Consider the following 24,980-nt stretch of genomic DNA (forward strand, 5'->3'; position numbering starts at 1 on the left):
GCAAACCCTACAGAGGGGGTACAGCACCGCCTGCTGGAAAGTAGGGGGAAGTCACAAGCACCCCATTGCAAATGAATATTGGAAACTCTAGCATTTTGCTATACACTCCCGTCCTTCAAGGCAACCGCCTACATTTCAGCAAAAGGCAGACAGATAAGGGACAAAGCTCTGTGTAAAGAGAGGAACCAGCCATAGTAGGGACACCAGCCCACACGGATTTATTCCTGGCCCAAAAGCATACGTTTGTACCAGCGTATAACCCTTGGCCTGGCTACTGATTGAAAACAAATCTAATCAAACCCTTCTTGCTAGCTCTTGACTGGATATGGGCCATTAGCTACCAAATAAGGGACACCCCTTCAAATACAAGCCAGGTGGTCACCCTCAGCTTTCAACCCAGGGCACTCCTGAGTATCTGATCCATTCTCTACTGGGGTGGGATCAAAGGGGCCATGTTCGGTGCTTGCAGGGAACAGACTCAGGTTTGTCCTTCTCTAAATTCTGCCACCCTTTCCCACGCCCTGTGGCTTTGTGAGGTACGTTAGCCTCACATCATGCTGTTGCCCCAGCATGCAGAACAGATGAGAAGAACCCTAGGCTTCTGCCCATACTACAGACGAAGAGGTGTAGAGGAAAAACCTCAGCCTGAAAATCCAGAGCAGGCTGCGAGGTAACGCATCCTGTTCTATGCAAGGCCAGAGAAGACGCAAAAGGGGCTTTTGCTTCAGGAGTACAGCTGACACCAGCATTAGATTGCCAATAGCTAAGTAAAACCTTCACCACCACTGCCCAGGAGAGAAAACTCTTCCAGAGGACCTCCAGCAGGGCACTGTCGGATTTCCCTAATGATGTTGGGAACAGTAATTCCCTCGTCTGCGTGCACATTTCTATGGTAGAGGTTTAGGAGCCTGCACATGTGTAAGACGAGATAATCAGAATGACCCCTTCTAGCCTTAAAAAAAAAATATCGATTTGTGTATAACTTAGGGTCTGATCCTGTACACACCATGGGCTTGTCTACACTCGGAAATTCATCAAAAGGGCTACTCTGGGCTAATCCGTTGGGTATAAATCCTGCAGTGGACACGCCTACAGAGCCATTTCAGTACATTTCAAAGTGCCCACAAGCCCTGGCTCCTGAGCAGGGCACCGTCTGCAGGATTGGAAAGTACTCAGGATAGCGACTTGTCTTTTGGTCTGCAAAGTGCAACGTTCCTCCCTGTAAAACAGCAATAAAGTGTGTGTGCACACACGCGCGTGAGCACAGCTACCCCTTGCTGGCCAGTGAGCGTGTGTAGGCCTGTGCATTTGAGGAGGCCAAAGGGGTTACAAGTTCTGGTTCAGACCTGAATCTCCGCCTCAAAGCCACTCCCCAATTGCCACCCCCTCTCCCCGCCTCCCACCCTCACCTCCCAGGGCTCACTCGCAGACAGGTTGGCTTTTCTGCATCAAGACTTCCACAAGGTCACCATCGGTCAGTGACGTTCAGTGCGGGCTTGACTACCACAGCAGCCTATTTACTCGGCATTGTGCTCCTGGGGGGACGTGGTTTGCTTGACTGCTTGCTGGAGCTGGGCTTTTGTTTGGTTTTGGGCTGTATGTTTGTGTTAAAAATACAAGGCTATTTCGAGCAGAAATGTTCTCTCTCTCTCTCTCTCTCTGTGTGTTCCTTCTGCTGCCCCCGTGCCGCCTCCGTCTCCTCTTTGGCTTGCGGAGCTGTGTTTCCCTTGCTGGTGACCAGCTTTGCAGGGGTAAACAGAGGGAAGCGCTCTTCCTAGTAGACTCCCATTTTCCAAGGTGCTGCCTGGCAATGGGATATCAGCCCAGAGAGTTCTCTCAAAGGGACACAGTCCTGGTAAATATCCTATGTAGGGCGGTCTGCGGCTCCCAGCCCTGGGCTCTGACCAGTAGACCGCAATCCAGGGAACCCAAATGCAACAGTCGAGATAAATCCAAGTACCCCAAGCCCTAGGGAAGTTTTGAGTCTAGATCCAAACTTTGCAGCGGAGATTCATTTCTAGCTCATACAAAAAGCTTCTGTCTCCCCTGATTGTTGTTAGTGTTTTTAATGCTAAGAAAATGGGTCCTTTGGTTGGTTGTTTTTTCTGCATTTGGATTCAAAATATTCCCCCGTAGGTTTTTGTAGCCCAAACATTGCAGTGTTGTGCGAGTGCATGAAAACAGAGCGTTCCCGCAGAGCCGGCAAGGCTTAGCAGTGCCCACTTTATTATTTAAATCATAACTGTCACACAGAGCACAAAACAGCCACCTCAGGAATCATAAGAACACGATAAAACGATAAGAATGGCCATCCTGGGTCAGACCAATGGTCCGGTTAGCCCAGTGTCCTGTCTTCCAACAGTGGCCAGTGCCAGGTGCTCCAGAGGGAATGAACAGAACAGGGCCATTATTGAGTGATCCATCCAATTGTCCAGTCCCAGCTCCTGGCAGTCAGAGGGACACCCGGAGTAAGGGGCTGCGGCCTGTGGATGGACCTCTCTCATTCTTGTTTGAATCAGAGTTCCTCATTTGAGATCACTCAGTGAAAACGTTTCAAAGCCACCTTGCCCACAATAAAGAAACCTGCAGTTGCTTGTGGGTCTGACTCCCCTCTGCAGTGCTGAATATAAAACCCACACAGCTGCAGGAAGCCTCCGCAGGATAACCCATTAGATGCCTGTCAGAATGGAAACTGGCACACAGTTATTTTCTGATTGTGTTGATGGTACCGAAGAGCTGGATGTTCAGAGACAACAATATATACAAAGGTTTCAGGGGAGCAGCCATGTCAGCCTGTACTCGTAAAAAGAAAAGGAGGGCTTGTGGCACCTTAGGGACTAACCAATTTATTTGAGCATGAGCTTTCGTGAGCTACAGTTCCACGGTATGCATCCGATGAAGTGAGCTGTAGCTGACGAAAGCTCATGCTCAAATAAATTGGTTAGTCTCTAAGGTGCCACAAGTCCTCCCGTTCTTTTTGCGGATATATACAAAAAGACACCAACAGTTTCCCAGACCGGGACCCTCTGCCCATGGCTGGGACCAACCGTGTAAGTCAAAGCAACTCCCCTTCTGACACCACATGTCGTAACCGCCAGACACCACCCCAGCCAGTGACTGAACACACCTGGCACCAACGTGTCTATTCCCTGTTCCCCACGGCCGCGCTCCTTTGCCGACTGTGCTGTGTAGTCACTTGCGAGCCCTCAGAGAGGAGGGGCTGGCCTGTGCTCTTCCCTGCTCTCTGAAGCAGCACATAATGACGCTCAGCTACTTCCCAGGGCCTACCCAGAGCTCTGGCCCCTAGGAGAACATCAGCGCCAGCCTAGGGACGGGCTCAGAACAAAAAATGGGCCAACCGTTTCCAAAAGCGACTCATCATTTTGGACACTCAGGTGGGGACTCCTAAAAAGGGTCTGATTCTCCCAAAGTGGCGAGCACCCGCCCCCGGAAGAGCAGGCATCCTCACATGGATCAAGCTAGGGGCCTGCAGACGGAGACAGCCAAAATTGTTAGAGATGTTGGCCTCACACGTTAACACTCCCACACTTAGGAGAAGTTCAGGTCCCCTCTCTAGTAAAAACAGCAAATGGAAAACCACCATAGGACCTTTCACATCATAAGAATTATTCACATTATTAACAATAATAATCCACAGCTCTTACATAGCACTTTGTATCAGTAGATCACAAAAGGAGATCTTTATAAAAGGAAGTCAGTACCATTATCCCTATTTTAAAGATGGGGAAACTGAGGCAGGGAGCAGTGAATTGACTTGCCAAAAGTCACATATCAGGCCAGTGGAGAGCTGGGAATAAAACCCAGGTCTCCGAAATCCAGTGTTCTATCCAGGCCCCGGCCACACTGCCTCCTGCCTTGTCAGGCTACACATATGACAAGAATGAACATTTTATAAAAAGCTCAAAGAGCTCTGTTTGGAAACCCCCCCAAACCCTCATCTTCCTACCGATTGAGACACCTGGAGTCGTACATCACTGGCATCCAGCGGTGACATATTGGACTCCTGGGATTTCCTCTCTGAATTGGACTGGTTCTCATGGTATTTCTTGGATCTCACGGGCAGAGACAAGAAGTCCTTTCCCGTGATCTTCAGGTTTCCCATGTGGTGGCTATCCCCATTCTGCTCCTGGGGAGGACAAGAAACAGTAATTGCACAAATCATTCAGCTGAGGCTTAATGTGGTGATTGCGGGTTTACACCTAGAATCTGTAAGAAATTAACCTAGAGATCAGAAGCCACAATCGCACATTTATGATGGTGTCATGGAGGGTTAGGCATAGAAAGTTTTAGAACATAAGAACGGCCACACTGGGTCCATCTAGTTCAGTATCTAGCCAGCAATAGTCCATGTAGCCCAGTATCCTGTCTTCTGATAGTGGCCAGTGCCAGGTGCCCCAGAGGGAATGAACAGAATAGGTAATCATCAAGTGATCCATCCCTGTCACGCATTCTCAGCTTCTGGCAAACAGAGGTTAGGAACACCATCCCTGCCCATCCTGGCTAATAGCCATTGATGGACCTATCCTCCAGGAACTTACCTAGTTCTTTTTTGAACCCTGTTATATTCTTGGCCTTCACAACATCCCCTGGCAATGAGTTCCACAGGTTGACTGTGCATTGGGTGAAGAAATACTTCCTTTTGTTTGTTTTAAAGCTGCTGCCTATTAATTTTATTTGGTGGCCCCTAGTTTGTGACTGATGCACCGTTTAGTAGAGGACAATATACATTACCGGAGAGGATGTATCATTCACAGGAAACAAAATTAGTCGAGCTTACACTAGCTTGTCAGAGTGTGTGTGCATGTGTGTGTAAGTCCAGACCGGTAATTTATTATATTTACCAGGCACATAGATAACCATCCTGCAGGCCTGGCTGCAATCCCAGGACAACGTATTAAGATGTGACTGGAGGTAACCACCACGTTAGAGAGGTCTCCTAGTTGCCTTCTCTATTCCTGACAGTCAGCTCTCTATCTCTATAGCTGCTTTTCAAAGCCTGCTCAGGTCGGTCAATTCCCCTTCCCCAAAGGGGCCCGATTCCTTGCTGGAACAATACTGCAAAACATTTGAGTGCTGTCAACTAACAAACGGGAACTGGGACTTTCAAGGATATCACCCGTTTGTAGCGAAAGCACAAACCATCCTGCACAAACATCTTGGCATAAATCACTGATGCAGCCCGTGAGACAGAGACAGTATCTTCCTCTACACCACCTAGCACATGGACTGCGCTCAATAAGGATAATAAACAGGGTGCAAGGATTTCCTATCGGGGATTAAGGCTCAGGAAACTGAGGAGAACCCAGCAGCTTGGTCACATTTCAAACTACTCAGCGAGAGAAATTACCAGGTCAGGCAGACGCACGTGACTCAATCATTCTGAAGCAACTCCCCAGAAATTTGATTCAATCACTTTAATTCCATCCCTAGTGGGTGTAATTGTGATAGGAAAAAACCCATTTACCCTACAGATAGTAATAGGCATCTCTCTGATTTGCAAACACAAAGGGTCCTTAGAGCTCAACAAATGAATCAGCTACTGTAGGAGTAGAATCACTCCCTTTCCATCCACTTGCTTCCACACCTAGGGAGATATTCTTCCCTTTCATAATATACATACATCCTCCAGGAGCCCAGCACACTATTTCACTAGGAGGGTGGTGAAGCACGGGAATGGGTTACCTAGAGAGGTGGTGGAATCTCCATCCTTAGAGGTTTTTAAGGCCCGGTTTGACAAAGCCCTGGCTGGGATGATTTAGTTGGGGTTGGTCCGTCTTTGAGCAGGGGGTTGGACTCGATGACATCCTGAGGTCTCTTCCAACCCTGATCTTCTATGATTCTAAGTGACTTGCACAAGGTCACAGAGAAGGCCAGAGTCTGGAAGAGGAACCAGTTTCCTAGTCCAGTGTCCTGCTCATTGGATCACGTAACCTCCATTTCTGGAAATAAAGCTCCTCCCATTCCAACCCTCCATGCCTTAAAAGAAAAAATCCCTACTAATACCTCCGCCCCAATCACGGGCTCCTGCTCCTTACTTCCCTCTTCCAAAATGCATCCACCTTCCCTCCCTCTCCATGTCTAACAAACAAACCATCCATCCCTCACTGGCCTGTCTACTCTGACACGTGGTTATTTCTGCCGTGTGGCTGAGGCTGACAGGGGTGTGCCGGTGCAGGGCAGCGTGGAGGGGTTTGACGCTCAGTGCTTCCCGTCCTTGGGCTACACGGCACTGTGCTTTTCACTTGAGCACAGCACCTGAATGCTCCAAGAACCGTATTCAGCCTTAGCACTTGCTGGTTCAGCTGGAACGTCAGCTGCAGTACGGAGCGCTTTTGCTGCTATCGTCCTCTAGCATACATATCTTGACTTTAGCAAAGCTTTTGATATGGTCTCCCACAGGGGTAACTGAAATTTAAGGCCCGCATTATACAGGAGATCAGACTAGATGATCTCTTTGGGCGTTGACATCTATGAATCTGTGAAAGTGATGGAGGGATTGACGCAGGAAAGGGCAAGAGAATTAGGCAATGGGGTGGAAAAGGGGCTGGAGAGATTGAAGAGATGAGACAGAGATGTGAGCTTTAATCCGATCACGCTTCCCCCACTGGGAGCTCAGAGCGGATGCCCCCCTCCTGGGCTATAATCACATTCCCATCAAGTGGGCTGAAGAGCGGAAGGGACAATGCAGCTGAAGAGGCTGCCAGGAAGAGACCAAAATATACTCTCTCCTCAAGGGCCACTTAAAGGAGAATGGGAGAACTCAGCCGCTGCCTGCTGACAGCTCCCGTTTACTCCAGCCTCCCAGCAAGATCTCTGGAAGCTCATAATCCTGCCCGAGGGCTCAGCTATTACACTGAAGCCCGCAGCAAGCCACACATCAGCGAGAGAATCCCCAAGGCCATCAGGTTACTCAGCACTAACTATCCCTCGGATGCTCATTCAGACGCCTCTCTGATCTCAGCGCCGCGGCCTGGGCGTCACTGCTCCTGAGTCAGAACAGCAGTCTGGATGCCGCGCTGGGGGAGGCTGGCACCATTCATGCCAGTCCAGCTCCAGAGCTGGATGTGTCCCGGTCAGTGGCTGGGTGAATTAAAGGGGCAGCTATCATGTCGGGGACTCGAGAGGTCTGGGGTCAGATTTACAAAGGTGTTTAGGTGCAGATGGACACAGGGGCGCTGGAATAGTTTTCATAGTGGGGGTGCTGAGAGCCATTGCACACACTGTAAACCACCTCAAGCCAGGGGGTACGGTAAAACCCCCAGCTCCAGCACCCACGGATGGACTCGAGCAGGATTTACAAAAGCCCCATAGCAGGTTAGGTACCTGATTTCCACTGAAAGCCAGTGGGAGTTAGGCACTTGTGTAAAACTCCACTAGGCACCCATCTACATCTTTAGGCGCCTAAGTAGCTTTGGAAATCTGGTCTTTGCTTGCTAGGCCTACCTGACCCGTGACTCGCTCTGCAACCTTGGGTGAGCCACAGCCCCGCGCTGTGCCTCAGTTTCCCCATCTATAAAGAGGAGGGGGTGATAATTCTGACACACCGGAGATCTATGGATGGAAAGGGCTATCTAGATGGTAATTACTACTGCAGATTACATTCAAAGCAAAGGAGACTGCTGCTGGCCTGGGAAATCTCAGGCCTGACCCCGTGACAAAGGCAATAATTGCCAGCAGAATCCCAAGAAGAAAGGCAATGGCCTGGGGAAGGTTTCACAGGAAAATTAAATTTTTCCCGAAGATGGGAGGTTTCAGCGTCTCCCAGCTGGCTCAGACACGAGCCTAAGCACGAGAGAGAGACACAGCAGAGAAGAAACATGCCTGGACCCCACATTTCCTCTGGAGAAGCCACTGGCAGGAAAGCCTCAGTGCACTAACAGAGCAAAACCCTGTGGTAATGAGAAGGCTCCTGCCTTTGGCCTCTCATTCCACATTCACCCTGAAGACAGCCCTGTCCCAGAGTAAAATGGACTGAGATTGGCCACCGGGAGCCAATGGGGTCTAAAGTTAACTCTGGTCTTCTCCAGGAAGGATTGTTTTCCAAAAAGTGTAGCCATTGGTTTGTCAAATTTCAACTAGGTGCCTTTTTTAGCTCGATCAGCTGTTCCTCTCCTCCAGGCTCCCTAGAAACTGTCCTTGGTTAATCCCAGCGACTCTAGTGATATCTACTAATTGCATATGTCCCTGCAGATGAAGTCATCCAATAAACCATCATAGAGTCCTGCTGATATTTAATCTCCTAGGCCAGCCAATGTGAATTTGGTTGTCCCGCCTCCCTGCCTCCTCTCACAGACACCTCTGCTTACCTTTTCAGAGGGGAACTTCAAGAGGTCTAAACTGTCCATGCTGTTCCTTTGGATTCTCTTAGGCCTGGCTCCTGAAAAACAACAACACAGGCTTTATGCAAGTGGCTGTCACCTATTGTCGGTATTAATGTCATGCAGATAAAATTCAATCCACAGCAGACCCCAGCTCCTGTTAACTGGAGTGATACAAAGTCAACAGGACAGGATGTTGCAGCCGGGCTGTCCTTGAGATTCAGAACATGTTTTGTTCCCTTTTGTTCGTTTGTTTTTTCAAACCACTATCGCAGTTCAGTTAGTAACAGCTAGAGTCACACGATGCCAACCTGGACACCATGCCAGCATAGTGCTACAAGCCTGGAATCTGGGCCAGGTGCTCTGTAGCAGTGTTGCCAACCGCAAACATTAAAAAAAAAGAATAAAATCAAAAGTTTCCCCCCCAAAATCATGAGATTGACTTAAAAAAACATCAGATTTAACCAAATAATATGTTTGGGGTTCTGTTTCTTTGCCATCTGGTTTTGAACCTTTGGGACATGCCTGGGTCACATCTTCAAGCTTCTGTCCACAACCATGAAGGCTAGAAACGTAAATGAAAGCTGATAGACTTACAAGCTAACATGACTCCAGGAGCTGGAGCATCAGGAAAATACACCACGTACTGCAAGATTGACAATAAAATCATGGAGAGCTGGCAACACTGAAGAGAGTGTCTGAGTTTCCAGCAAATTCATTTTATTAAACAATTACATCAAGAATATAACGGATGAAAATGGATTTAGATTCTAACTGTAGAGTTCTAGATTTAGATTCTGACTCCCCAAACTTTCCGTCTCTCTCTCTCTAACATACTTCCTCTTGCCTCTGCACTTCCAATTAGATACATGCAGCATCCCCCATTATGCCATAATCATCCTGGTTGGTCCTCCCCCAACCCTTCCGGCTCTCCCCTCTTCTCAGGAGTCTAGGTTTGGGTGGGAACCATGCAACATTGAGTGATTTCAGCTGGCAGAGATACTAAATTTAGAGGTTTGGGACCAGTTTTACCTGGAAGTTTTCAGGCTTGGAAAACAAAAGCCATGCCAATTCCTGAGAATGGAAACGCCAGAGCTTTGATGGTTGTGACAGCAAATTCACCAAGAGCAAAACTATTCTGATTTCCCACAGCAATGCCCATTAATAATCTCAGATATCTGTATTACCATCATGCCCAGGTACCCGGATCAGGATTGAGGTGCCATTGCACTGGGGATTGCACAAAGCAGAGAGCAAGGTACATTTCCCAGACTCAAAGAATTTACACTCCAGTTTAAGACAAAATGCAACTAATGCCTGTAATAGACAGGCTAAATGGCAGCAGGAGGGCTAGATAATTGTGGGGAAGCATAGCAGCATTACGCTTCTACAGGAAACAACAGCCCCAAGCTGAGTCCAGCTGCACTGCGAGCCTGTGTGTAACCAGGACCAGGGCTCACACTGGGACCCTCATGGTCTGCAAGTCTCAGCTATTCTAGGTGCACCAAGCCTGAGCTTCCCTCTAGCTATTCTGGAAGGAGCTGGGCTGAATGTCTCTTGGGCACACTCAGTGCACGGTTTCCATATGATGAGAGGACAAAGTCCAGATAACTCTTGTTGTGACCAGCACTGTAATAAAATGTGGTCTAGTGTATGGTAATTTCATTTGACTAACCTATATCTAATTGCACCACCCCTAAACTCTGTCCTGTCAGCCTAAAATACTTAGATTATTACAGTCCTAAAGCCCCAGTTCAGCAAGACACTGACACGCATGTTTAAGTCCATCTCTATTCAGCAAAGCTTGGCAACACCTGCTTAGTTTTAAGCATATGCTAAAGTCATATTAAAGTCAACAGGAATTCAACTCATGCTTAAAATTGAGCACAGACTGATGGACTTTGCTGAATTGGAACAGTTTGTGGAATTGGGACCTAAATAGAAATTAAATTTCTCTAGAGAAAAGGATTTTTTGGTTAGGCTTCAAAGCAAAGAGTAACCACCAAGGCAACCACCATGTCCCTCCAACAGGGAAATCTGTCACCTTGCCACAGCTGCAAAGGCAAGGCCAGTTTCTCAGCTGGCGCTCGCTCAGCAAAACAGGACTCTGTCCCGGAAGTCAGGCAGTTGGCCAGGGTTCAGCCACAGAGCTTGCCCAGCTTTTGGGCAGATGGGAAGAAGGGCCTCTGTTACTCTGAGCAACTCGGGTAGGGCTAATTGGCTTTTGCAGTCTTTGCTTCCATCCCTGCCTACTTTTGCTGAGAGACTTTGCAGTGCCTCAGTATCTGAAAGCATTAATCACCAGTCGCAGCATTTGCACTCAGAACATGAACAGGGCCCAAGTAAATACATGCTCGGGTCAAATTCTCATTGGTGTAAACTGACAGCTCCACTGACACCAAGGGCATTGACCAATCTATACCATCAGAGAGTTTGGCCCACTGTCTACATAGCCCGTCATTTAGTCATTTTAAAGCATTTTGCAAACACAGCCCAAACCCCTCCTTGCCCCCTGCCCCAGGACATCACTGTCCCTTGGAGCCTAGACAGAGCCCAGAGCTGAACCGAAGGTCACACAGCAAGGGCCTGGCAGACCCAGGAATGCTCACTCCCAGCTCTGACCACCAAGCCACACTCTCTGCCTTCTCACAAGTCATCTTCGGGCGCTGACAGAACGGAGGGGAGAGGCAGTACCACCCAGGCTCCCCCACCCCAAATCGAAGTGTGCTCCTCCCATCCCAGTTCCAAGAGTTACCTTCCAGGAACCTCCCATTAAAAACAAAAGGCATTTTTCGGACAACATTCATTTCAGAATAACCTTTCTTCTGCATCTGCTGTGAAGGTTGCTCCCTGATATCCAGGAGTGCTTTGCACCCTCTAGGTATCAGCGAGACTCCGAGAGAATCTGGACAGGACTATTATTTCTGCTCCTAGAGATACTCTCTCTGGGTGCATCTGTATAAACAGGGAGTCCATATGTGAGTTGGGAAATAGAAGGCTGGTGTGGGGGAGGGACGGTGGTGTTAAGAACCACTCAATAAAGGTGCCCACAAATCTCCACAGCTACCTGAAAGCTGCTCAAGGCACTGAACTTTCCTTGAAGTAAGCTACAGCCTCCTCCATTATGTGCAGTGAGGGGTTTGGAACCAAGATCATTATAAACATTTAAAGCAGTTTCCGCATTTTGTTCTCGCTGAAGCAATGCCTCTGAGAGGTGAAGTCCAGTGCTCTAAAGCAAGCGTGCATCACGGTGAAAACAAAGAGCAGCGTGTCTTATAAGATAAATAGAAATAATTCCTAACAGCCTAAAGAGTCGTTAATTATACACCACATCCTCCGTGCTTGAGTGTATTTGCAATAGCATTAAACCGTTGCAGATAGAACCATTAATCTTTGATCTGACAAACGTACCTTTCCTTTGTTACTTTAATATATGTATTCAGCGGAGACCTTCCCAGTAATTGGGGCGTAACACAACAATTTGTTTTTTCAGTTGTGGCAGTGTGTTCTTCCTTTATTGCCACTAGGATTTCAAATTCATCTGAGGGAGAAGTTAAGAGTTAACAAATACAGCTTCCAAACAGACAGGCAGACTCTGTATCTATTTACCTGGGAGAGAAATTAAAATCAGTTATGGGGCCAAATTCTGAACTCAGTTACGACAATTTTGCCACACTTCCATTGAGTAATACCTTACTCTGCAAGCAGCCCCATTCACACTACTCAGTGTGAGTAAAGGTCTCAGAAGCTGGCCCTAAATTTGGAGTAACTCCATGGAGCTCATTGGAGTTTCTCCACATTACTCAGGGGTGCAACCAAGACTAGAATGTGGTGCCTTTAATCTTTGTATCACCCTCAGCCTCAAGAATAGCAGAGAGACTTCCATACTCACCTAACCACTGGGAAAATGTGAATCCAGCTAATTTTCTATTACAGACCAGGGCATCATTTCAGATGGCTCCAAAGTAACTTCAGGGTGCACTCAGTCCCGTCCCCACAACCTCCACCAGATTATTTTTCCCCAGAGATATTTGTAACAGCCTAATATTCAGCAAGAAAATGACACTCTCTTACTCTCTCTTTCCTCCACTGATCAGCAGCAGCAGCCCTGGATGCAAAAAATTGAGCAACTGAAAACCTGTGTCTGTTACTCTGTAGTTTTTTTTTCTTCTCCCCTGTATTTATTGGCATGTTTACGAAGCCCATTGCAGACTAACGGAAAACCTCAGGGGCATTTCTAAATGCTCTCTCTGTCTTTACAGTTTGCAGAGGTCTTTAATCTAGCAAGTTGAAACCTTTTTGTGAACATCAGCTGAGCAACCTGACTGACTGTATTCATGGCTTTTTTTTTTTTGAGAATCTGGGTTTGGGTTTTTGTTTTTTTTTTTTTTTTGATACTCAAGGTCATGGGTTGTTTTTTTTTAAAATATTTTTTTAAAAATATATCCGCCTTATGAGCTAAATAGCTCGATTAACCAATCAGAATCTCTCTGGCTTGACAATTTGGGCCACGTTAAATGTTTTTCACATTTTGTTTTTTTCATTTTATAAAACCAGATAAGTCCACCACCACCTGATCTTAAAGCAGGCAGACATGAGGGCCTTCATAAAATGATAAGCACAGAGAGACATTCTCTCTATGCACATATTTGAGCTATACGCATAAATACACCCCCTCTCTTTTAAACCACCTCATATCTACAAACACCCCTGTTCTTACCTCTTTGCCTCTCTCTCCCTCCCACAGTCAGCCCCCCATATCTACCTATATTGAACACCCATGCCGACCTCTCTCTCATACACACATTCTGTATTTCCCTATATTTATACATTACTCTTCACAGCCCCCACCACCTTAGGGAGAGTTAAAAGCTCTCCTGTTTCCTGGAGTGACTGAATTATGGCAAGTAGGTTCCAGCTTTGCAGGCCCTGGATTCAGTTGTTTACCAGAACTGACTGAACTGGAAAATCCTGCCTTTTTCCTCTCCAGTGTCCAGGGCAGGCTTTGGGAATGGCTCCCCTCATCAGATAGCAGGAACTTCACTGCTCAGCATCTGGCCTGTCGGCCTCTTGGTGACTTTGCATGAGGCCGTGAAAGAGAAGGGGTCTGACCCACGTCTGCAGTGCAGGAATCCAATGTGACACACTGGAACGCACGCTTCCGCTAGATACTCTCCAGTCTCGTTGAAGTGACATTAACAGGTCAGAATCATGGTACGTCTTTGTCTATTGACGGGAGAAGCCAGAGGAGCTGTTTAACAACAAACGCACGCTTGCCCTGCTCCAGCACCTTCTGCACACGGCTATGAAAGCACTTTGTGAAGGTGGATATTGGCCCCATAAGATAGCTGGGAAAGTGAGACCTAGGGAGGTTCAGTGACTCACCCAAGATAATGCAGGTAATGATGGGCATTGGCAGATCTGGGTGGGTGGAACCCAGGATGGGAGTAGTTCAAGCTGCTGCAACTCATCCCTCTGGTACTTCGAGACGCCGCGGCACTTCATGCTGTTGCTATTTGCCCTTCGCTGGCCACAACTAACAACCTTCACACAAGCCTTTCAAAGTGTGTTCTGTTTGTGTTTGAAAGGGGCAATATATTTATATGCATACGTGGGACATTGTATTTTATGGAAAGCTTTCTAATTTTGTAAAACATTAGGTCTAAACTGAATGACCACATCTGGGGTTTTAATTTGCCACTCATTGATGTTGAACGGGATTTCCAGTGCTGGGTTTTCTGCAGTGAAATACTCTAAATGTGGAGATGGACTTTAGAAGAAGACACTTGGAAAAGATAATTATTTGATTTTAAAAGGCTTTTTATTACATTTGTGTCCAACCAAAAAAGAGAGAGGCCCCAATTCTGTAAATATTTACACATGAGTTACTTTACGCATGTTGTGAGCCACTCTGCACATGTGGGCAGGTCTGCCTGGTTCGCTAAGATTAACTTTACACCTGGGAGTACTCACATGCATAAATTGGGACCATTACGAGAGACCCACTTTGCTCGGAATTTGACTCTCAAACAAGATTGCAAGCGTTTTATTCTCTGCTCATCTTCCAGGAAACATATTGATTCAAATACTTCCCTGTGGAGAATGGGATTTAATAGAACGTGTGTGTGATTAAGGAAGCACACATGACATACAAGGAAATACTGACAGTATCATGAACGGCTCAAGATTTGCTGTATTTTTGTATACTCCAGATATACAGAGACGTCCTGAAGAGGGGATTTTTCAGTCTGGATTAAGTTCATGTTACAGTTCAGGTTGGAGGAGGCTCAAGGCTAGGATTCACATTCAGTGAGTTCCGAGTTGTCTCGTAAGATTTCAGCTCCAATGGTCCAGTTGTACTATTTATTTGTACAACTACTGTGGGCAGCCTATATAGGGGTAGGCACTGTGCATACACACAGCGAGAGAGTCCCAGTTTTACACTCCAAATAGACAAGAGAGAGGGGAAGTCACTTGTCCAGGATCACACAGCGGGTCGGTGTCAGAGCCAGGAATAGAACACTGGTGCCCCAGTTCCCCACCCCAACGCCCTGTCTGCTGTACCCTGTTGCTGACGCTACAGCAATTGATTTCACCAGAGTTTCACCATCATAGGTCGCAGCTGAACCACACACAAGGAACAGGCCCCACCTCTTGGCTTTCAATGTGTCCTAGAAACAAAACTATAAGGGTCAGTTTGGATCAAGGGATCAAACTCCAACCACATGTGAGCTGTGGATGCAGAGGGAAAAGGGGGAAGAACAGAATATGTGAGGTTCTCTGCTAGCATGGAACAAGGAAGCGGTCTACAGCCCTGACCCAACAACCTAATCTGTGCAGCCGGGGATCTGTGATGTGTTCCACCCAGAATAGGACGTACAGATCCATACATGTCAATCAGTCTGCAGGACCAGGGACTCTGATTTTATCAGCAAGAGAGAGAGAGCCCCAAATCAGAACCCCAAATCTAAACACTAAGGTTGGATCCAAAACCCTGGATCAAGCCTGCCACTGCAGTTTTGGGTTGGGGTAACAGTCAAAGCCAGAAGTTACCAGTTCTCCAGGCCAGATGCCAATAAAGTCCAAGGTGGCAGGCAAATCCTGAGGTCACATCTCACAAGATCACCACCAAAGAGGCTGGACATCAGTAAGGATTCAGCCTCCAGTGTGAATGGCAGCTCCTTAGCCCATCTCTATACATGGTACAGCCATACCAATGGTACAGCCAATGCAGCCATTTCAGGTTAGCAGTTTCGTTGGCCCAGCCATATTGCTGGTGGAGTAACATTACAACTGTGACCAGGTAAGGTTCCCTCATTCCACCTACCCCTACAGATGGAGACTGGCGTTTATCTGGTGCTTGCTGTAGGATCCTGAACAACAGGTGGAGAATGGGGAGAAAGCACACACCTGTAGGGGGCTGTGGCTCTGCACAGAGAAGGCCTTCTTCCATCTCATCAGCGCTCAGTGACAGAGGGAAGCATTTATGGGCACACTGAAAGCTGTGCTGGCAAATTCCACTGGTAACGTGCCATGGACACTCTTTACTCTGGCAAAAAGGCCAGCCAAACAGGAAGCACCCTTTAACTACCCCCTTCAGTGTCAAGGTTTCATCCCACTGCTTCTCAAACCAAAGAGTGTCCCTTTTTCATTATAAGGCTTGTTTAGCATGTAGGTCATGCACATGCCATGCTTTCCACCCTGGGCAAGAGGCTATGGAGTGAGACGTTGGGTTTATACCACAGTGCGGCACGAAGGATGTGTGATTTGGGTCCCTTCAATTGAAACGTTCAGCTGAGGTCGCACCTGCCCTGTTTCTATGGGAAGGTCAAGATTCTTCCCAAGACGCTTTTCATGAAAATGAGGCACAACCCGTGTCCACCTTGCCAGGGCTGCAACCATTGTGCAGCCGTGTCAGCTGGTTGCTGCCGCAACGGCCATTGAACATCCCGGCAGCACTGCAGGTCACCCCGAGCCACGGCTGCGCTGGTTCAAAGCGCTCTCTCAAGCGTGCAATATATGGAAGGCAAGAAAAAGAGGAACACATTATAAAGACGACAAGAATGAGGCACTCTGCTTCCTGGTGGAAACAAGCCCCACCGCCATCCTCTCCCACTCTTCCCTTTGTACAGCGCCATTTAATCACAACGAGCTGGGGAGGCGGCATGCTGAAGGGAAGGGGTCAGCACGGACTCGGAAGGAAAGAGCAATACCCAGCACTGCTTCCCGTGGCACCGGCATTTCCCAGGGACGTCTCCCAACAGCCGGGCCCGGACTTGCTTGGCTTGCGAGACTGGAGTCACCGGTGATGCGCGGTTGCAGTGGTAGTAGCTCAATACAAAATAAGACGTGAAACGACCGGGAGGGGAAACCTCTCTTCACCACCACCCGTTAACAGGGATTTTCCTAACCGTGGCGATGAGACACCCCACCTGTAACCCAGCCGCACCCGGAGTTGCTGTGCCCCCCGCGAGGTGAGCGGCGGCTGGGACTGCAGGGCCAGTACCTGACTGGCACCTCGGAGATGTAAGGCTTTGATAAGATCCCGCAGAACGCGTGTAGTGGTGACTCGGGGAGCTGTTTAAGGAGCTCTCCGTGAGATGACATGTGCTTTGATGACTCCTAGGCTCCCCCACCCTCGGGGAGCTGCCTACTCCATCCCTGTTAAAGACAAATCAAAGCCCCCTCTAGAAAAGTAACGAGCAGCAGTTCTATTTGTGGGACAGGGACATGCCGGGCCCCTGTGGGAAGGCTGCACCAGATGAAACCTGACAGCAAAACTCCACAGAAATCCAGTCTCTAAAGGCTACAGGGCTAGGATGTTCTTTTACCCTCCCTCTCTCTGGCTCACGTGGCTGGCTCAGTGGCTTGATCCAGTGCCACCCTGAGCACAAGAGCTGCCCTACAGCGTTTCCACAGATGAAAACAAAACACGACAGCTGTTGGCTTTGGCCCTCGGCACCCTTCAACGCTCACTCTTTCAGGAGCCATTTCTCTCTCCCTCGGGGCCCGATCCAAAGCCCGATGAGGTTAATTGAAAGTCTAAAAGGGGTAAAAGGGATTCAAGGCTTGGGGTTCATGATCTGTGGGTGAGATCATGAACCCCAAGTTTTTGAAAACCCACACACAAAACAGGCCCTGTAAAAGTAGTCTCGGCTTCGAGGGGTCAGAAGTGCATGCTGAGACGTGGTCTAGTGATTGGCATGCACGCAGCGCGGCTCTGATCTCTTCTACTGACACCTAACCAGGGAAATCTGTGTCAAGCTAATACTCCATCATTACAGCAACCTCTTCAAAGCGGGTGGGGGCGAGCACAGCGGTGGGTGGGGGCGGGAGCCTGCAGCAGGAGCAGCAGCTCAGTTAGGGCTTTAATTAGTCTTCAAACACATAATGAGTTCGGCTGCTGTAAATCCACTTGACCTCTCATATTAACAACACACCTCCCCGTGGCTCACAAAGGCTGGCACTTGCTTTCTCAAGCACTGCTGCCCTGAGATAGCACTACACAAATACTGGTTATTTACAGTGACCGGGTGCTGACAGGCCTCACAACACAGAAACCGAACTGCTGGCCAAGGCCACTAAACCCCTGTCTCTTGAAGGGATGGCTAAAGTACCTGTAACCATGGGATCGTGACTTTGGGGATTTCCCCGTTTGACGTGGTAATGGCTGCAAGGGTTGGGGGAGGAGAGGAATCCTGGGATCTCCTGGGACTTCAGTGGCTGAGTGTGCGGGGAGAAGGTGCAGTGAGAGAGTGGCGGCTCAGTGGCTTCAGGCAGAACATGACTGGCTCTGGTTAAACCATCTGCAGAGGGGACAGTGCTGGACTGAGCCTCCGAAGGGTTCCGTGCCTGGTGCTAGCAAATATGCCTTGAGTAACCTTCAGTCAATCTCTCTGGGCCTCAGTTCCCAGCCTGTCTAGTGAGGATGATCAATATTCTCTTTCTCCTCCCACCTTTTTTGGACTGTGAGCACTTCAGGGAAGGGACTGTCGCTCCCTCTGGGTCTGTGCAGTGCCCAGCACAAAGGGGCCCCGATCTCCAGCGTGTCTCTGTCTGCTACAGGAAATAAATCATGAGTGTGCTGGAGCCCACGATGTTCAGAGAACCCAGCAAAAGTTGACTCCCCAAAGCCAGCTGCTGGACTTGGCGTACACAGAGTTACAAACACGAGAACTGGATATTTTCCCTACCCAGGCAGAAAAGACATTTCAGGGTGCGTGTACCAGTGTTTGGGGGCTGCACTAGGCTAGGAAAAATACAGCTCAAAATCCAGTGGATAAGGAAGTAGTGACAAGAAGCATGAAATCAGCCCATGGATAAGGGCCAGGATCAAATCTGGCTGCTTCCCAAGTCTAGTTGGACTCTCCTCAAATGTTGAATTCCAGGACTCTGCATTCTGGGCCCTTTCCTCAACTAACCCGGCTGGGAACATCAGGTATCTGGCCAGTTTCTGCTGGGAAGACAGGCTTCCAATGTGTGTGCGCTGCCTAGCTCTGAAGAGCTGTATTCACTGACATAAAGAACAGCACACAGCTAAGTCAATATCAGATCCTGAATGTTACCCGAAAACTCCCCACGACAACAGCTTTGAGGGGTTTCCCCCCCATGACAAAACTGTTCCTTTACGATAAACAGAATAAATATACAGCCACAAAAATTGCACTTCTCAACCGAGCAGCTTCTCAGCAGCTTGATTTGGCAGGAGATGCACCACAATGTTGTCACCCTAGTTCTACACCCTCCAAGCAGCCTGTCTGACAGCTGGACAACTGGCTCAGAATAGCATTAATAATATTTCACAGGTACATGGCCGCTGGGAGCCCATCAGAGCTCAGCAGCTTGTGCGCTCCGGGAAGCCAGCCACCTCCGTGATGGGGGGGGGGGGTTGGGAAATACTGGACAGGGCAAACCCTGCCTTTCCACACTGCTGTGAGATCTTTAATGTCCACATGGGACAGGCGGGAATTGAGATGGGAAAGCCTCCTCTGAGCCAGTGAGATCACAGACACATCATCCCCTGGTGGAAAGCACATCTGACCTGCACAGAAGCCAAAGATTGAGGCTCTTCAGAAAAGCCACTGGCCTCAGGTATGAAATGATTCCATTTCTAATGGACTCAGGTGTTCGTTAAGGATCCGGTTTCTCTTTCCTTGCGGATAAGCCACCAAGAGAGACTTTCCTACAGAACTGCCCCTACAACCCCCCGGCTGCCCTATCATGCATGGCTTTTCCATTGAGGTTTTCAAGGAAGCAGTTCAAGAAGGAGCAAATACTCTTTTGGGAGGCTGCACGTCTTTAGTGGTCAGAGCAAGGCACTGGGAACCAGGGTGCGCAGGTGGGCAGGGGTCACAGCGGCACAGTGGTGGGCTAGAGGGACTCTGTGCATTGGGCTAGAGGGACTCTGTACTCTGACTCATGTGCATTTGGGTAAAGCCCTGTGCCTCTGTTTCCCCATCTGTAAAGCGGAGACATCTGGCTCCCAGACAGGGCTGCGGGAGGCAGTGGAGGCTTGTTGGCAAAGCACTCTGAAACTCAAGGGAATTCGTGAACCAGAACAGCCCAACCGCAAAACCTAGGCTGGGGGGTTTGTTTCCGGAAACAGGACTCCAGCCAAGCCCCTAACAATTTTGCATGGCCAAAAATAGAGTCAGGATGGAGTCCAAGCCTGGAACGGTAGGGGAATCAGGAGCTGGATCCGAGTCCATCTGGAACCCTAAAAGCGTCCAAGAGACTCGCCTCTGGACTGGGCCAGGGGCCTGGATGTAGCAGTGCTCCAGGATCCTGCCTGACAGAGAGAATTGTTAGGTCCGTGGTGAGTGGCCCCACAGGGTGGGGGTGGGAGGGTTTGCTTTGGTTGATCAAGAGCGAGCCCAGGGGCCATTCAAGGAGCAGCAGCGCTGGACTCAGGGGAAGAGACCCTTAGCTCTCATCTGAAATGGGGGGCATCCTCTTTGGGGCTCCCCAGGATAGCAGGGAGACAGTAAGGTAACCTCGGGGCCCTGGGAGGAACAGGCAGCCCCTGGGCCTGCTGCAGGAGAGCTTAGAACTTCTTACACTGCCATGATCAGCTTGTGGAAATAAACAATAGACCAAAAAGGAGCTGAGACTCAGCTAAGCAGAGACCTGCTGTAATAAACACGGGCAGGCGGGCGGGGCGGACGGACCGACCTTCTGAGGCAGCTAAACAAGCCCAGCGGAGGCAGCTGTGTCCTCCAGACGGATGCAGGGAGGGCACAGCAAACAGCGGCTGGCTCAGGCCTCTCATAGTCCCTGCAGTTCCTCATCCAATGCCCACAACACCCGTCCCTGAAAAGAGGCCCCGACCCATACTCCTGGTGCTGGCATTTCACATGCACTGCCGTGCGTTGGTAACACAGGCCTCTTATTAACCGGGCACTGTCTGGCCAAGGATCAGAGCTGCTTTCTTCACAAAGACGTCAACCTGATGAGAAGGAATCAGCTGCTAATGGGGTGGCGTGCGAGAGAGAGCTCAATAACCGAACAGGGCTGCTGTTTGTCTCCGAGGATCCACCTGGAAGCATAGAATCATCGTAGAGTCATATGCATCCGATGAAGTGAGCTGTAGCTCACGAAAGCTCATGCTCAAATAAATGGGTTAGTCTCTAAGGTGCCACGAGTCCTCCTTTTCTTTTTGCGGATACAGACTAACGCGGCTGCTACTCTGAAATAGAATCATAGAATATCAGGGTTGGAAGGGACCTCAGGAGGTCATCTAGTCCAACCCCCTGCTCAAAGCAGGACTAATCCCCAGTTTTTGCCCTAGATCCTAAATGGCCCCCTCAAGGATTGAACTCACAACCCTGGGTTTAGCAGGCCAATGCTCACACCACTGAGCTATCCCTCCCCCTGCATCCCACACTAGTGCATGGAGGTGGGTGGCGGTGTCAGACTGCGGGCTCCCCCCCGTGGGGGGGTCATCAGTGCTACCCACCCCGGGGAACTCCCACTTGCTGTGCCAAGCAAGTTACAGCTGTCCTGAGGCCCAGCCCTTCTGCTCGCATAAACCAGTGTAGCTAGCACTGAAGTCAATGGAATCATAACAATTAACACCATCTGAGGATCTGGCCTTACTCTGTTCACTGAGATGATAAAGGAGAGACCTCAGTCATCAAGTCGTCTTTATAAAACCCTTTGAGTGATACAGCATTGGCCCCTTCTCTGCCGTATTAAACTTTCCCATCAAAGAGGAAGCAAAAAAGTCCTGGAGACAAAATGCCCTCTGCAGTACTCAAGCATTCAGATACTGTAGTGATGGGGCCATAAAAGTACTTAGATGGAGATAGTTTAGAGCCCTCTATTCAAGGGTCTCGAGGTGCTTTGCAGACATTATGGGCTTGCATGTACATAGCACTTGTCACCCGCAGACCTCAGAGCACTTTCTTGTTATGCCCCTTTTACAGATGGGAACAGCAAGGCGTGGGGAGCTGTTGAAATGATTTCCCCAAGATCACATAGGCCAGGCCTACACTAGAAAAGGTTTGCCAGTATGCCTACACAGGCAAAACCTCCTAGCATAGATGCAGTTTACACCAGCTAAGAAGTCCTTTTGCTGACACAGCTTACACCAGTTTGGTGAGCGAAATAAGCCAAACCGGCAAAGCCACTTTTGTGCATAACTGTGCTAGGCCTTTTGCTGGATTGAAAATGTTGCCCCACCCCCCACCAAAAATAAATAAAAATCACACCACTAAGCGACATTACTATACCAGCAAAAGTTTCTAGTGTAGCCCTGGTTATAACCTGTCAGTTGCAGAGTGGAGCACACCTCCTGGGTGAAACGCCAACGAACAAATCCTTTCCACAGATCAGTGCTAATGCTACATACAATGCAGGCTTCGCGAGAGAGGGATTTACACTACAGACAGGGGATGCACAAAGGCCAGAATCTCAGATGATGATCTCCCCAGGACAGATATTTACCTTGCAGCTATAAAACCCTTGAGAAGATGCAAGCAACCTAACCTCCTGCAGAACATTCCACAGGGAGTATTTCTCCAGGTCGCCGCGAGACTGGACTAATCCGTTGTGGGAATTTCTCTTTACATCAATTATTTTTTCTTTACTATAACAAACACAACACAAAAAACAAAACAACCACCCCAAATCATGGCTAGGTGCTTCAAGCTCTTGATAGTGGGACCCTGTGCATCTCTTGTAGGGCGGTGTCATTCTGTATGTGTGAGAAAGAATCATTCATCCTCTCCCCTCAGCCCCAGGCACCTGGCCTGGTGGGTGTGTTCTTACATTTAACGGTGCTATGTATTTCAGCTAAGAACATCACAACCATGGCCATTTCCCATGCCCTTGGCTGGACAAGGCAACTGCTTACTGAACGTGCAACTTTGAACCGAATACAGCATATACCAAGAAGCAGGTGTAAATGGTAACAGGGCTCTCGTGCTACCATCTAAAGATGGACTCCTCCAGTTCAAAGGTAAAACAAACTTTTATGAGGGATTAAATATCCCCACAATTATTAGCCTCTCCCAAAATTAAAAGTTTGGAAGGGTTCATCAAAGGTGCCATGGGATGCCATAGGAGGCGTCATCTGGCATCTCCGGCCATAGGTACATGCATGTGCCATGGGACGCCAGAAAAGGCATCATCCTGGCTCATCATTCTCTCAGATGCACCAATCCCTGACAGCAGAAGACAAGCTGAGCAATCTCCTCTGACATCTAGAAAAACAAACACATTGGTTTAATTAGCTCATTGCCTTCTGCTGTGACCTAAACAAGACTTGCTGGACTATACACTTATCCCAGAAAGGAGATTTGCTTAAGAAGAGAGGCAACTGGAGCTAGTTATGAAGTAGGCTAGAAAGGGAATCAAGTATTCTGAAACACAGGGTACGTATTTTTAAATGGCATTCAGACAGAATTGGTGCCACTCTCAACTGCGCATCCCAAACAACTGACATCTGAATGGCTTTAGCTAGAGGCTTAATCCCCCAGGAGTATGAAGAATAGGCTTGTGGTTTAACAGCAGGGTAATGAGACTGTAGTATTCCTGCATCGCTAGGGGGCCAGTGCTTTACTGGAAGGTGCGGGGGAGCGGTTCCCTGCCCTCAAGAGCTCACAGTATAAATAAGATCGCCCAATCTAAATATCTAGTAAACAGCTGTTTGATCACCAGAAACCAGACCAGTGTGTGTTCTCCCTCATGCTTGGATCAATCAGAAGTAACTCTGGTGAAATCAAGGAAGTTTCACCAGTGTGAGAGCAGCGTAAGGCGCAGACAGTTGCATGGCCACAGATGAGCTGTGGCCGAGCAGCACTTCCAAAAACCAGGCCACTTATGTAGCTAAGTATAGCGGTAGCTGCGTAACATCAAGCACCTAAGACTGACAGTGCTGGGAGGGTAGTCAGGAAATGTGAATGATCCTTGGGCAGCTGGGTTTGCTAGAAGAGGCGGAGGCTTTCCTCAAGTGAGGGCTAGTAGGAAAGGGTTAAAATCTCTCCAAAGCTCTTGGGAAAAGGTGATTGGTTTTTTTGCAGCGGTGCCATCTTGAATCCCTGCGATTTATCTTACTCTGTCTGAACTGCAGGAATGGGTCTGCCGCCCCACTGAAGCTATTTGCTACCTGCCCTTGAAATGGGCTGAAGGGAAACCAGTCTGTAAGGAAGCTCGCAACAGGGCAGCGGAGGAAAGTGGGAATCCCCAGACAGACTGGTTGCTTTCTTATTAGTGACACACAAACTCCAGTTCTGCACAGTTCAGCATTCAGGACCAGACACCACCCAGACAGCTACAAGAGTCCAACACGAGCAGGCTTTGCTTTCCAGGCATTCTGAACAGCTGTCAGGCTAGGGGCAGGCGGGCCCTGGACAGGACATTGCTCTGCACAGCTCTCCACATGCTCATCCATCCTCGTCTGCAGCATCCTCTGCTGGGCCCTCCCAGGGCTTCCCTGTGCAGAACAGATCAGCTACCCTGTTTGCATGTGACCTCCCTGCAACACCAGGCTCTAAACACTCACTGATCACCTGGCCCTTCAATAATTGTGGGCAGTGGCCCCTGGTATTCCTGTCCAGGCCCTCAGCCCTACCAATGCAATCTCGCTGGACTAAGCGATGGTATGGATGAGGAAATCATGCAAGGAGACAAGCGATAATGCTCTCCAAGAGGCCAAGCTGTCACATGCTGGTCCCCTGCTCTGCTTCCCAACCATAACGCTGCTGCTGTCAAGTGAAGTGGATTCAGGCTGACTTGCTGCTGGGTGTGAAAGCACAAACAGTCCTGGAGCAGCTTTCACTTAAGGGATGCACTGAAAAATTCCAGCCTGCTAGCTGGCTGGCAGAGACAGGTCTCTGCCTTCTGTCTAGCATCTCCACCCCCTTTTGACATGACCAACCCCCTTCCCTTCCCATCCCTCTGCCCAGCTGGCAGGTTTCCCCAGATCCATGCCAATTTCCACAAGGGAGAGAACCACTGCTGAGGAGCTGAGGGGAGCGAGAGCAGGAGCTCTGTTTCATGTACCAAAGAGACCTGAGCGAAACCGTGGGGGGGGGGAAGGGAGGGGGGAGACTTGCGGGAAGCATAGCCTAGTGGTCTGAGCACAGATCTAGGAGCCACCACCTCACAAGTTTTAATCTCTCTCTGAAAATGACTCCGCTC

At 49.0% G+C, this 24,980-nt stretch overlaps 1 protein-coding gene across 5 annotated transcripts in view; it reads right to left on the minus strand.

Moving 5' to 3' along the window:
* Positions 1–24,980, minus strand: part of GPSM1 (G protein signaling modulator 1) — a 141,919-nt gene that overhangs the window by 39,586 nt on the left and 77,353 nt on the right. For all 5 annotated transcript variants that reach the window (XM_073314702.2, XM_073314703.2, XM_073314700.2 and 2 more), the window contains 2 exons: positions 8,328–8,398; positions 3,968–4,147 (listed from right to left, as the gene is read on the minus strand). In XM_073314702.2, the coding sequence (XP_073170803.1) occupies positions 3,968–4,147; positions 8,328–8,398 (251 nt within the window). The remainder of the gene's footprint in view (positions 1–3,967; positions 4,148–8,327; positions 8,399–24,980) is intronic.

Source organism: Lepidochelys kempii, chromosome 16, assembly GCF_965140285.1.
Source record: "Lepidochelys kempii isolate rLepKem1 chromosome 16, rLepKem1.hap1, whole genome shotgun sequence".
NCBI lineage: Eukaryota > Metazoa > Chordata > Testudines > Cheloniidae > Lepidochelys > Lepidochelys kempii.